At 39.5% G+C, this 14,661-nt stretch overlaps 1 protein-coding gene across 2 annotated transcripts; it reads left to right on the top strand.

The window, feature by feature from the left end:
- The first annotated feature begins 470 nt into the window (after positions 1-470).
- bmpr2a (bone morphogenetic protein receptor, type II a (serine/threonine kinase)) lies at positions 471-14,604 on the top strand. Of its 2 annotated transcripts, XM_079461157.1 has the most exons (13): positions 471-1,262; positions 4,852-5,052; positions 5,134-5,304; positions 5,535-5,627; positions 5,721-5,812; positions 7,023-7,250; positions 8,137-8,251; positions 10,150-10,310; positions 10,406-10,553; positions 10,632-10,768; positions 10,852-11,021; positions 11,260-12,371; positions 12,443-14,604. In XM_079461157.1, exons 1-13 carry the CDS (start codon positions 1,187-1,189, stop codon positions 12,703-12,705), a joined length of 2,967 nt encoding a protein of 988 aa, XP_079317283.1. In that variant the 5' UTR covers positions 471-1,186; the 3' UTR covers positions 12,706-14,604. The 2 variants fall into 2 exon arrangements, with proteins under 2 accessions (XP_079317283.1, XP_079317284.1); XM_079461158.1 differs by lacking the exon at positions 5,535-5,627 and having other exon boundaries at positions 525-1,262.
- The last annotated feature ends 57 nt before the right edge of the window (positions 14,605-14,661 follow it).

The following is a 14,661-nucleotide window of genomic DNA, read 5'->3' as shown; positions in this document are numbered from 1 at the left end:
CTTCAAAAGTGTATTGCTATATTAAATTGAGTTAAGTTGGATTAAAATAGATGCAGCGCAAGAAACCTGCGCTCTACGCGAAACATAGAAAGACGTTTCATTGGTTGAATTTCACACTAACTGTGATACAATAAAGATAGAAGCAAACGTCAAATAAAAATGTATTTAAACACACAATATTTGAGTTATTTTGCATTACTAAAGGCATTTGTTTTTTATTTATTTAGCAACATTGTAACATTTATTAACACTGTAACAGTAACGTTAACATTGGAATAGTCCTTTCGATCATTCCTAAATCAACTTTCTACTTTTCATTCAAGTTATTTTTTTATTGAAGATAAATGTCCTTTTTTGAACTGATTATAAAAGGTATTGTATAGAAAACCATTAAAGAGTCTGTATTTATCATCCGGGTTCACCTCGAAAGCCTTTTATATTGTAATTCTTCCAGTCTGCCGCGTGAAGGCGCTTCGTCTCTTTTCTCTTACAAATCAGCCCCCACATCGAACAATCGGATCGCTGAGACAATCCGAAGACGAGGCGTTTCCAGTCAGTGTCTGGTTCGCTGTACCTTCCCCGACCGTCTTCGGTTTACCGTCCCGTTGTTTGATGTGCGGTCGAAAAATCGCACAAAGGTGCCGTTTCTCGGCGCAATACCACATTCCTGAAACGAAGATGCAAAGATAACGAACGCGAGGAAGACCATGACGAGAAATAGACATTTTAACAGTCCGGCATCGCGAAACGGATGTTTCCCTTTCCAGGGCTGCGTGTTACCTTCGAGGAGACGTGCGGTCTCGGGATGTCCCGTGTAACTATGGGCGAAGTCGAAATTCTTTCTAATGTTTAAAGTGCGTCCTGAGGAACAAAGGAAAGGAGGACGAAGTTTGGTCGTTCATTGTTTTTATACAACGGCACACACAGACTTTTCGGTCTTACATGTGGCGACAGTGGATGCTTGGTGAGGAACAAATGAATATTAACGCGACAGTATAGTTTTGGACTGTGATTTAAACGAGTTTCACTTGGTCATTTAAAAATGTTTAGCAACTTGTGGGGGCGTCTTTTTTAACATCACTGTGATGCTGGATTCAAAAGACCGTTTTTGCTCGAACCACTCGCCACTAGACTCATTTCAAATTGACACAAAAATATAGACTTTGAAGAGGACAACCGAGGAAACATGGCAGTTGAAGGCCGAATGACGATTCTCAACATTGGACTGTTTACCGTGTTGGTCGTTCTTGGTCCAGTGGCTGGTAAGTAACAATGACATTTATATCAAAAGTAAAGAAAAATGATGTCCCCCACCCCTGGTTACGAATAATTCATATCTTCTCAAAAGGTAGGCGTAATTTAGAGCATTGTTTATGTGTCTCCCTGCCTCCCTCATCCATCATGAACTCTGTATTTCCTGTGTGTGTGTGTGTGTGTGTGTGTGTGTGCGTGTAAATGAGTGTTTGTGTACTAGGATTAGGAACACAGTGGTGGGTGTATGTCAGCAAACCGGGTTCGTCCTGATGATATCAAACAACGTTGCTTGTTTTTGAGTGTGTACAAACACATGTGTCTATATATTTGTGTGTGCCACTGTGTCCATTATGTTTATGTGTGTGTGTGTGTGTGTGTGTGCCCTTGTTTGGCACCAGCCCCAGAGCTGCAGTGGAGCTTCTGAGCATCACACAGATAAGATCCGACCCTGCTCTGGTTCACGATCGGGTCAAATGAAAAGCTAGACACCGATCTACCGTTAAACGCTTGAAAATTGACTTCCCATTGTGTGGTTTGAAACATCAATGTACACATCGTGGCTTACGGTTCGGCCTCCTCCACAGCTAACCCTGCAATATGACTATGAACCAGAGCCAAATTTCTGCTCAAATAGATATCTGAGCCTGAGGACAGTGCATTGCTCAACGGAGCTAAACACTCACATTGAATTCACTCTGGACTTTTTTTCAGCGTTCTTGACTTGCAGAATTTTTACATCATAACCTGTGTGTGTGTGTGAACAGTTTCCTACACTGTAATTCTATTATGTGTTTCGTGAAATAGTCACCACATTCCATAGTGTGAAGCAGTCAGGATATCTGTGCAGGTTGTGCATCTCTACACAACCGTACATGTTGCCATAGAAACAGTCATGTTTCTTTACACAGTGACTTGTGAAGAGTCATGGTAGTTGTGATTTGTTGAGTACTTTTACTTGCATCAGATGTGTCACGGATAACGTACACTCTAAAATAAATCCGTAAAATAGGGCACAATATACTATATTCATAATAATTCATTTTTACAGTTGTTTTACCACTATTTTACACTGCAGTAAATTACATTTCAGCATTATCGGAAATGTCCGTAAAATAAAGGAAAATGTACTGGTCATTTTTTCAGTTTTTTACGGGATTTTTTTTACAGTGTATCATTTATCTTCAAAGAGAAGGAATGCGGGAAGTTGCAGTTTCCGCATTTAAAAGAAACAGTTCGGCTAAAAATAATTCCCCTATATTCTCCCATGAAATAGAAAAATGATGGCAGACTATAATTTTCAAAAGAGAGGAAAAAATTCCAGGCACACTTGTTATAAAACAACAATTTTACAGAATCTTACTGTTGTTTTTACGAATTTTTACTTACAATGTAAAAAAGGTAATTTTACAGAATGACCTCTTAGGTGTTTTCACAGAAAATGTAACAAATACTGTAATTTTACCGGATTCTTTTGATTTTACATATGTTTGAAGTACGGCAAAAAAGACTAAATTTACTAGAAGAACTTAATTTTACAGCAGCCAGAACATTTCAGGTTTTTTACAGTGTAGAAATGTCTGGGTACTTCACCCAAAAGTAAAAATCATGACTTTTATGTCAACACAATGGAAGTCAATGGGGGCCAATGTTGTTTGGTTACTAATGTTTTTTCGTGTCATACAGGCGGGTTCATACATTTGCTGTGTTCCTGTTCTGGAAATTATGGGATGCCGGGTACAAGTCCGCCCCAAGCCACTGACTGTTATTCACCTCTGACTCATTCACTTTCTGAAGACACATTCATATTTTTCAATTTGTGCATGTTTTCGGTGTGCTCAAATAGTTAAGTAGAGCAGCTGAGTGGTGAAAGAATGGATGGTTGGACAGATTGTAGTAAGGTTTTTTTTGGACTGGCATCAGAATGTAGGTCGTGAGCATGTTGCTGCGCTTTAGAAGTGGAGAGTCATGAATTATACACTTCACTGAGTTGAATTTTGTTTGCTGTTGAGTTGCTTATTTACGTTTTTAATTTGATATAATTTAGGAGATTTGTGAAGAGGAGGGAGTATAAAGTTGGCATGGAGTTTAACAACACATCAATGGTCCATTTGGTGCTGCAGTGAACATTTTTAAGATGTTTTTTTCCCTTTTATGCTGTAGCAAGTTTTGCCAACTAATACTGTCAGAGACAGTCATCTTCAAAGACACAAAAACCCACACAGTTTTACGCCCTGAGGTGCTTGTCTCTTTCATACCAAGAAGGATGAATAGACCACATTCATTATCCCGATAAGTCAACCTGCGTCTGAGGCTAAGCTTCCTATTGGCTGACTGCTCATTAGGTTGATGTGTCCGGTGTCAGAAAGCACCATTGGCTTGTTCTGTACAATTTATAAGAATATATTTTTTGCTTCACTGAGCAGTGTGTATGCGTGTTATAAATGCTTCTTGGTACGCTGTACATTAGGTATTCACGTGTTTTATACATTGTATATGTATTTAAGACCGGTCTTGGGAGTAATGCATTACTAATGTAACAATATTACAGTGATATATTAGTTTTAGCTATAACGCAGTAATATAACGCCTTACTAATAAAATATACCCTTACAATCTCAGTAATGTGCGTTACAACAACTTTTTTAATAATTTACTTACACATTCCCGGAAAAACTAATCTGTGATTAAAATACTATGACTGTAATCCTATTTCCTGTTACAGAATTTCGATGGATGCAATGCAACGGATTCTACAAAAGAATAGATACAAAATAAAAGTCATTAGAAAGTCATTTGGCTACAGGTTGCAATACAGTGGGCTCTACCTCTAACATAATTCAACAGATTCTAACTTCTGGGAAGTGTTTTAAAAATTGAAACATGAAGTGATCTTAACCAGTGTTTTTTACGCCTTGCAAAATGGTCTATAATGTGTGCAATAATGTGTTATTTTGTGGACGTGTATACAGTATATGAATATGCCCATATGTGTTTGCGTATGCCTGAGTGTTTGCACGTACATAAATCTGTTGGCAAAATATATGTATGTGATAAAATGTGTCTTTCGAGTAACAGCTTGGTTTTGTTGCTATCAGAAAGTAGGCGATACAATGTAAGAACACTGGTGGGAGTCCTGTCTCTGTGGACATCACAGCCAAGAATGACCTTGGACAAAAGTTGAGCTCCCTTCTGAGATAAATTATATTGGCATTCCTCTCAGATAGTGGCTTTGTCCGAAATCGCCCCCTTGAAACAATAAAAACACTGTTGAAAACATCACCTACTTGCCTGTCTGACCCTGCCCGTCAGTGAGATGCTTTGGGAATTTTGTTCTCACAAAACAACCGATGGTCATATAGCAGTCATCACTCGCATAACTCCCTTGTTTTTCCTCCTGTGCTGTTGGACCGATAGTGTCAAACACCTGTTGTATACACTAAGGATTGAGCGACAGGGACCAAGTACTGTGCTACATTGTAAATATAGCCATTGCTAAAGGGCATTGAATTGAAAAGGATATTCTAATGCGTAATACTGTCTGCTTTTGTGAAACTGTAGCGTTAATCCCCTTTTGACTCATGTCATGTTTCTCCATAGCTGCTCAAAGCGGGCAGAGGGAGTGCGCTTACACGAAACAACCAGAGACCCAGACAGAGCGATTTAGAGAAAAATATGGAGACCTGCAGAAGGAATCCGAAGAAGGGACTGTCTTTCATGAGAACGCTACGATTCGCTGTGATCACCGATGCTTTGGACTCTGGAGGGAAGGAAATAATGAATTCCAGATAGTGATGCAGGGTAATACACTCTTAAAACAAAAATGAAAACCACAAATACATAACTAGTCTCACCTATTTCCGTGTCCTCAATTTAATACAGGTTGCTGGACAGGCAGTGATAACCCTCCAGTGTGCGACAGCCATTGCGTGGTGACCAACCCGCCGCAAGCGGTCAACAATACAATCTTTCGCTTCTGCTGTTGCAACAAGGACATGTGCAACTTGAACTTCACCGATGGCTTCCCGACCCTCACCACAGCACAGCCTCCATGTGAGTGTGTCTGCGTAACAAAAAAAACCTTGACCATTCAATCTCCATTATTTTATTTTTATTGTCTTGTATTGTCGCTATTAAACTATTTTCATAAGGTCACACGCACACACAGTACATCCTTGTGGTCGTAACCCACTCTTGAAACTGATACTGAATATTTGCATTATGAATATTTGTTCGTAAATAACTTTCTGCACAACTCATGCTGTTTTTTTGACCCCTTCAAGACTCTCGCCGGCAGGTTGCAATAGTTGTCCCCTTAGCAACCGCCTTCATGTTTGCCGTGCTTGTTGTTCTGCTTTTCTTCTACATCTTTAGAAGTGAGTTCCCATAGAGATGTTACATTCCCTGCTTAACATTTATATTTTCTTGTGCACATGTGGATTTATACGTCTGTGTGTGTGTGTGTGCAGGGCACGGTAAACACACTCTGCACAGTCTGGATGTGCTGGAGTCTGTGTCTTCCCCTCCATCTTCAGATCTAGACAACGTTAAACTTATGGAGGTACATGACACCAATCATGACACCAATCACAAATCTTTTCTCTCTTATTGTCCTCATCTTATTTTTTTTATACAGACATTTCCTTTTTAAAGGCGCAGTTTGTAAGATCCGGCACTAGAGGGCCCACATTCAAAACAGAAATGTTCACAACAACGGCGTAGCTTGATGAGGCTGTGAAGGAGCGTAGAATAATGGGAACTGTCATCTTCGACTCCACCATTAGTTATCAATCAGACGTTAATGAGAAACTATGTTTATGAATGGTGTTAATTTATAAAGTTTTATAAATGTTGCGTTTGATGACATGATTTTATTTTATTAAATGAATTAGATGCATTAGACGTAATTCATAAAATAAATTCTATTTAGTCAGATGATCTAAAAACTATTACTGCTTGTTGAGTAAATATATACATGACACTTGTGCAAAATTATGAAAAAGACCTTTAAACAATAAGACTTAACCTTGTTGATCTTTATAGTCATCATACGTTTTCTGTCAGTAACGGAATCGAGACAGTTGCTACCCTTCTTGTCAAACACTTGCAAGATCAGCATCACTGTCTAGTAAAAATGTCTTTGTTGACAGAACCCGCAATCTGCAAACAGTAAAGAATAATTGTGCTCCATAATGACTGCGCAAAACAAGAGAGTCGCTTTATAGAAGCTACAAACTAATACTTTCACATTTGTCCACGACACGGTGTTGTCATGGTTTCTACTGTACTAAAAGCGTAAACTGAGGTTAACGCCAGAGACTGTTTTATTTTGGAGATGCAAGGTCTGGAGAATGCGTAACGGCTTACTGCGAATCAGGTGTGGCGCATAAGCCATTCAAATTACAGCCACTTTTCTCCTTTCCTACATTCCGCTGAAGGTTGCAGGCTTTCGATCTAGTGTCTTTGGTAACGCGGATATGGCACCATTGATATGCTACTGCCAGACACAGTCACTGTTTAAAATTAAAAATTTCTCACGATTTACAAATAGAAACATTTAAATAATAACACAAGATACATTGTTTCAGAAGTTCTCTTTATTTGTCTGATTCGTAGACAAAATCAAAATGCCCTAAGTTGCATTCCCTTAACTAAACAGAAATGCAAACACTGAAAAGCAAATGTAAAATAAAAACTTGATTTAATTGAATGCGTCACAGTCTAGGTTTATCAACTCTTCTGGCTGAATTCTAATTTGTTTTTCCTTACAGCTGATTGGCAGAGGTCGGTACGGCTCGGTGTATCGCGGTTCGCTGGATGAACAATCTGTGGCGGTGAAAGTTTTCATTGCAGCTAACCGCCAGCAGTTTACCAACGAGAGGATGATTTATCGCCTCCTACTGGAGCACGATAACATAGCACGCTTCCTAGACAGCGCGGAACGCATCGGCACAGAAGGGAGGACGGAGTTTCTTCTCCAGCTGGAGTTTTACCCTCACGTGAGTGCCTCGAGAACACAAACCTTAAACTGCACTGGTGTACAAAAAGGTGAAATTTAGCTGGACAAAAGAAAATCCTGCTCGATTCCGGTTTGCATTTGAAGAGTTAATTTGTCAAAGCAGATTTTTTAACGATTTTTTATTGTGCATTTCAAGTAATATCAACTGCAGTTGGGTTGCTTTGAAAAAGTACTATAAACTCTAACAAATACAGCCAACTAACACAATAAATAATGATTTTTGAATATGTAAATAACGTAATGATCTGTTTTTCCAAACAAACTCTTTATTTATTTCCCATCCCTTGTTCCTATTTTATTTCCCACAGTCGTTTTCTCTACATCACACTGTAGCTCCAAAAGTGTGTGCGCTGGCATTTATTTTGTGGTTATATTTAGAAATCTCAGAGATGGTCTCACAAGCGTGATTTGATCTTCAGATATCGCACAAACTCTCTCACCGTCTTCCTGTAATTGTTCTTAAGATCTTTATTTACTCTCTCATTCTTTGCGTTACGATCTGTGGCAGTTCAGCTTAGTGTCATTATTTAACCCTGTGTGTGTTTGGGCTCTCGTTGCATAAACATACACAAACAATTTTATAGATTATCGACTGAGCTGAGATTTATTCAATTATTCATAAGCGTGGGCTGTCTTCCTGTGCTTCCTGTGGACTAAACCCAGGTTGCCATGGCGACAGATGGCATCCCCGAGGTAGTACTGTGGTAGGGCAGGAGTGTGCAATATTTCTCCTGTAACTCTGAGATACACAGCTTATATTTTTTATTACTCTATGCTTTACCCCCCCCCCCCCTCTTTGGCGTTCCTCCCTGTATGTAGCAGTTGCTTTGCTCTGAATGGAATACTCCCTCACTTGTTTTTCCCAGGGCTCTCTGTGCACGTATCTCAACGGATGTACCTTGGACTGGCTGAGCTGCTGTCGATTGGCGCTTTCGGTCACCCGCGGCCTGGCGTACCTGCACACAGAGATAAGAAGAGGAGGTGAGACACGCATTAAATACACAAACGCTTCATCCACTCAAAATGAACATAAAGATGTTTGTTTACTCTCTCATTGCACTTCAAACTAATATGATTTTCTTTCCTTTGTCTGTGGAACACAAAGGAAGATGTTTCAAAGAATGTCCAAGTGGTTCTCTTCCATGCAGCGAATACATGGAATGACTAGTGGACGTGTGAATATCTCACTATTGAAAGTCATTTAAAGCATAAATTAGTTTTTATTGACTATTGAAATAAAAAATATTGCATTCATGCTGATAATCACATAACGTGAATTAAAACGCATTCTAACCGGATTCTAATGGACACAGAGTGGACACGTGCACTCTCCAGTCCGGGTTTTGCTTAGGTTTGCTAAACCTTCGTTTTGTTTAGGTTTGTTAAACCTTTGTTTAGCAAGATCAACACATTTTCAACTCAATGGATTAATGCATTGAATTGACAGACATAATAAACAAATTTAGGATAACTTACTCATTCTTTATATTTTGCCACATTTTAGAATAATATTTAACTTTAGAACAATTGAACAACACGATTGTAACTGTGGGAATAATGTTGTGACTCCAACATTATTCCCACAAAAATCCAAAAAAACCAAACAAATCTTTATAGTTGTCACCTTCAGCACAATTGTAAATTTAGCTTGAGGTCTCGACCTGGGATGCTTTTTAAATAACATTGAAGATATTTCCATCTATGCTGGACTGTTTTCTGGTTGCTTTTGATTTATTATTTGATCCAAATATTTCATTTAGAGCTGTCAATTTTTTTTACATAATATAAGCGTACTGTGAAAAATAATTATGTATTTATAAGTACACGCACATGCTTATATAATTATTAGAAAAATGATATAACTATAAATTATATATAAATATAAAAATGTACACAAAAATGTAAATATTTCTTCAATGTATGCGTGTATGTTTTAATTATTACACACAGTACACATATATTATGTAGACAAAGATTTGTATTTTGCTTACGAGTCCCGACAAATGGTTTTCAAAATATTTTATTTTTAAAAATACAAATGTAGTTTTCTAATGAAAGAAATTAATATGTTGGCAAAATTATATTTTTTACATAAATCAATTCAAGCATTGAAACACCTTGAGATAAAAAGATTTTTAAGATCATACAAATTTATTTTGTGAAATTATCCTAAACTTTTGACCAGTTGTGTATAAAATTTTGATTCGAGTGCTTAATGGATCCTCAAGTCACAGTATAGATGTGAATGTAAGTGTGTTTTTTATTTATAGTCTCAGCTTGACAAAACTAGATAGCAGAGGTGTCCTTTTTATTTTTTTCAATAAGAAAGTTAATGATGCTGTTTGTTAGATGCTGTTCGTGTCAGAAAAGTGCATGAAACAGAGAGATAGAGAGACCAAAGGGAAGGAGCAAGCAATGCTGTCTTTTCATTTCAATGCAGTCATCCTGCTAAATCTAGCTAAAACTGGGTTTTGGAACAACATGGCTGGTTTCTAGCTGGCCGTTCGCTGATTGGATGTTCCTTGTTCAAAATAATATGTGTGCAAGCCACGCCTGTGACCTTAACCGGGTTATGAACCTTATTACGTAGCAGAAGAAATAGTAATGAGGATTATTCCTAATAAGCAATTCAATATTGATTAATGTTGTTTTATATAATGTCGCTTTTACTGTATAATAGCTGTATAATTTGCTGGACAGCATATCATGTTGAGTTATTCTGTATTCTTGTTTTGTCCCTCACTAGTGTGTTCTAGCGCTTTCTAGTGGCTGTTATAATAATGCATTTTATTCTCATTTTCTCTCTCCTCTGTTTATGTTTCTGTCATCACCACCACCCCTTCCACTTCCCTTCCACTCTCCCTTCCTCTTATTGTTAGATGTGTATAAACCCGCCGTATCCCACCGGGATCTAAACAGTAGGAATGTGCTAGTGAAGGCAGATGGTTCATGTGTGATCAGTGATTTTGGACTGGCCATGATTCTGACGGAAAAGAGACCGCCGGGTCAGGGAGACGAGGACAATTGCTCCATCAGTGAGGTCAGCAAATACAACCCACACCGGTCCAGTTTAAAGCAATCCAGCGCGGTGTTTCACACAATGAGTTTCTTTTTACGTTCTGTGATACGTTCTAGGTTGGTACGGTGCGCTACATGGCCCCAGAAGTGCTGGAAGGCGCTGTCAATCTGAGAGATTGCGAGACTGCATTGAAACAGGTGGACGTTTACGCACTGGGTCTGCTCTACTGGGAGACTTTCATGCGCTGCTCTGACCTCTTCCCAGGTTTGGGTAAACACATACACGTGTGCTTCCGTGTCATGGTAATTGTTTGTTTTTAAGTGCTTTCTCCTTTCACATCAGGTGAGACTGTGCCAGCGTTTCAGATGGCATTTCAGGCAGAAGTGGGCAACCACCCGACCATAGAGGACATGCAGGCGCTTGTGTCCAGAGAAAAAGAAAGACCCAAATTTCCAGAAGCCTGGAAAGAGAATAGCCTGGTGAGAAATGTGAACACAAACATACGGCTTATTGAATGGTAACGCATCTTTGATATATATGTGCGTTTGTGCTTGTTACGCAGACTGTGCGCTTAATGAAAGAGACGATGGAGGACTGCTGGGATCAGGATGCCGAAGCACGACTCACAGCTCAATGCGCAGAGCAGAGACTCACCGAGCTTCTTTCTATATGGGGGCGAGAGAAATCATCCAGCCCTGCTCTCAACCCAAACACTGCGCTATATAACCATAGGTAATCGATAACCAATAATCACTGCAGCACTAAAGATAATTAATAAGTTGTAATTTGATTGATTTCAACAATCCCCACCTGAGAATAAAAAACATATTTTATTTTATTATTTTTGAGCAAACATTGAAATTGGGTCCAACACACAAGAAAAATTAATATTAATAAATTAATTAATATTCAGATTTGGTAACTGGCGGTTGTATACTTTTTTTGTATCTCGTGAACTTTTATTTTCTAGAAACATCTCTACTGGACCACAGACACCCGTGGGTTCCCACCCTGAATATTCATCCATACACACCGAAGACCATGACACCTCTGCTGACCCACCCTCAGTTGGAGGGTCTAATCCGGCAGAGAAGAACAGGAACTGCATCAACTACGAATGGCAGCAGGCCCAATTACGGCAGCCCGGCATGGAATGCTCCACTCCGGTTTCAGAGTCCTGCACTGCCGGTCATCCTCCACCAGGGGGCAGCATTGGTCATTCCTTTATTCAGCTGACCCAGGAAGACCTAGAGCTTCCCAAGCTGGACCCAAGCGAAGTCCAGAAGAACCTGCGGGAAAGCTCTGATGAGAGCCTTATGGAACATTCCCAGAAACAGTTCTGCTCTCCGGAAACGTTGACCTCACACAGCCCGTTCTACCCCCTCATGAACATGGCTTCTGAAGCTTCAGGGTCGCAGGGTTCCAGTCGCAATGCCGACGCCCCTGTAACCATCTTACCCAAGCAGCAAAACGTCCCTAAGAGACCGAGTAGCCTGAGCCTCCACGCGAAAACATCTTCGCTGCGGATGAAGTTTGTAAAACTTGGCAAGTCCAATCTGAAGAAAGTCGAGATGGGCGTGGCCAAAGCCTATGCGGTGAACCCACCCCATGAGTCCCAGCCGATCACGGCTGCCAGCAATGAAGCCGCGGTAACGGCTAACAAATACGCGTCCGGATCGGTACCCGAGCCAGCGGGAGGGGGGAGTTCAGTTGACTTGACCTTCAGCCTGCTGACCACTAGCTCTGACGAACAAGAGCCTCTTCTGAGAAGAGAGGCATGTCCTGACAACGCAAATAATAACAACAGCAATAACAACAATGGAGAGGGGGATGGAGACGCTGAGGCTAAACGGGATGGAGGAGAGAGCAACGAGAATGTTGGTTCGACAGGAGAAGCTTCATCCGCATCTAACACGGAGCCGGTTGCACCACCTGATACCCGTCCTGCCCCGACCACGGTTCCCCCACAGGCCCAGAGCCAACCTCAGATACACGGAGAGGCTCTCCTCAGACAGAACAGGGGGCGCAGACCCGAGAGGCCCAACTCGCTGGATCTGTCCATCACCACACTGCCTTTACTAGGTAAGTATAGAAAATATATATTAAATCCATTAAATACAATTGAGCCTCAAAGAAAAGTTTGATTTTTACAGGAGGCAGATCTGATGGGGATGTGTCGGAGGGATCGGCAGATAAAATCAAGAAGAGAGTGAAGACGCCTTACGCTCTCAAGAAGTGGCGTCCCGCCAGCTGGATTATCACCACGGAAAACCTGGATGCTGAAGTCAAAAACAACAGTCGTCATGGAGGTCAGAATCAGGCCGGTACCAGCAGACCCAAATCAGCCTCAGCTGTGTATTTAGGCGGTCGGGGAGGATCCCACTTTTCCACAGATCCCAATGATTGTGACTTTTGAACTTTAACCTCACTTTCATTTGACAAAAACTGAAGATTTCTGAAGGCTGTGGAGACGTATGTGCACCTCAGTAATAAGTACAGGACGAGTTTTAGCGGCTTTACAATGAAAAGAGCTATGCAGCTATCGCGATCTTTTGATGTGCATTTGTTTGTTTTTCGTCAATCACGTCTTTATTATTTGGTGCACTTTTTCGGAAAGAAAATTATAAATCAGATCCAAGATCAGTTGGAGACCCTGTCTGTGAAAACCCAGCTCAAGTCATTTTTTTATGATTTACGGTTTTCAATCAAGTAATTTAATTTCAGACATGAACATTTTACGACTGTATATCGAAAGCTATCGTATAGTCTGTTTTTATGAGACCTTGGATGTCGAAATTCAGTTTTTCAAGAAATTGAAAAAAAAATGCTGTACTTTTTAAATGCTCAAATACTGTGTTGTCACAAGTTTGCAATATTAAAGTTGACAAGCACTTTTAATATTTTTTATTGGTTAGATATTTGCAAAACCCAGTGACAAACATAAAGAGTGACTAATAACAATAATTTATGGCAAAAAATTTAAATGACAAAATATGGAGATACAAGGTTTCAGAAGGACAGTGGCGATATCATCTATTATTTACAGAGAAACAGACTTACTTTACCCATTTTTGTCATTTTATGACTATGACAAAAACATAATTTTCAAAGACAGGGTCACATTTGTAAAAATGGTGAGTACTTTTAACTTAACGTCAATGAAAACTTCATCACATTTCCAAAGTCATGGAAAACCTGGAAATATCAGGGAATTTTGAAATTGTGATTTCCAGGCCTGAAAAACATAGAGTAGATTCAATACAATCTTTGAAATGGAAATTCCCTAGTGAATCTCCTAAAATTTGCTCCATGTTAGCACAATCTTCATAAAATACATTAAAACATTATTGGGAAGTAATGTTAAGAGTAAAATGTTAGGAGAAGTACAGTGTTGTATGACTCGGAACAAATCTCATTGCAATGTAACAAAGCTTTAATCTTTTACCCATGCAGACCTGCTGAATACATTAACTATCATCTTCCCACGAGCTTTGACATGTATGAAACCTAATTTCACTGTGGTAACACAACATATCTCTTTGCATCAAATACAAGAAAATATTTATAAATGGTTTAACTCTACTGAAGTCGCACTTTTCTGCTTTCTGTACAATTTCAAGTTTACTTGTACAAAAGACAACGCTGCACTTGATCTGGACCACTTGGTGTTCTGGATCACCATGTTAAGATGTCTAATGACATGCTTCGGACCTGCTTGTTATTCGCTCGTTTTCTATGTGTGTGAATGAGATGAAGGATCCTCGTGTTCCTGTGTCTTGTCTCAAGTGGTGTGAAAGGTTTTTGTGCTGCATGTTCGTATGTGATGTTATGGGGATTGTCATGTGACCGTTTCGATCATTTGATGAAAAAGCACAACACACAAGAGCTGCGTTTTACAAAGACGGAGCAGCTTTGGTTTGACATTGAGAATTATTGTATTTATGATCTGCTCTGGCATGTCAGTGATAATTAAATGGACATTGTCATTTTAATCCTATAAGCACTGTCCCGTATTATCCGCACATGACTGCTGCATGTCTTACAATTATCTTATTGAGCAGAATATATTTTCACCCTGGACTCTGTAATGTGTGCGTGTTTATGCATTTGTATGTATGCGAGTGTTGTTGTGATGTTATTCTCCCGTGAACACAATTGTTGTAATCGTGTTGTGGTCAATCATTTTTTACCCCTTTGCTGAGACATTTAAAAAATTGTGATATATTGTATAACAAGGTGCAGATTGTATGGTATTTGCAAACTTTATTTCAATGATGCTTTGCATTTGCATAATTAAAAGATTTTGCTATCATCAATCGTTTGGAAGTTCAATATGACTGTTTCACCACTAGACGGCGCATTAAAACTCGTT

The sequence above is a fragment of the Barbatula barbatula genome, assembly GCF_947034865.1.
Source record: "Barbatula barbatula genome assembly, chromosome: 7".
NCBI classification, from domain to species: domain Eukaryota; kingdom Metazoa; phylum Chordata; class Actinopteri; order Cypriniformes; family Nemacheilidae; genus Barbatula; species Barbatula barbatula.
This window is presented reverse-complemented; position numbering and strand designations above follow the sequence as displayed.

Coding starts and splice junctions, on each gene's coding strand:
- bmpr2a (XM_079461157.1), top strand. CDS start 1,187: ATGGCAGTTGAAGGCCGAATGACGATTCTCAACATTGGACTGTTTACC. Junction 1,263..4,851: donor CGTTCTTGGTCCAGTGGCTG/GTAAGTAACAAT, acceptor GTTTCTCCATAG/CTGCTCAAAGCGGGCAGAGG. Junction 10,311..10,405: donor ACAATTGCTCCATCAGTGAG/GTCAGCAAATAC, acceptor GATACGTTCTAG/GTTGGTACGGTGCGCTACAT.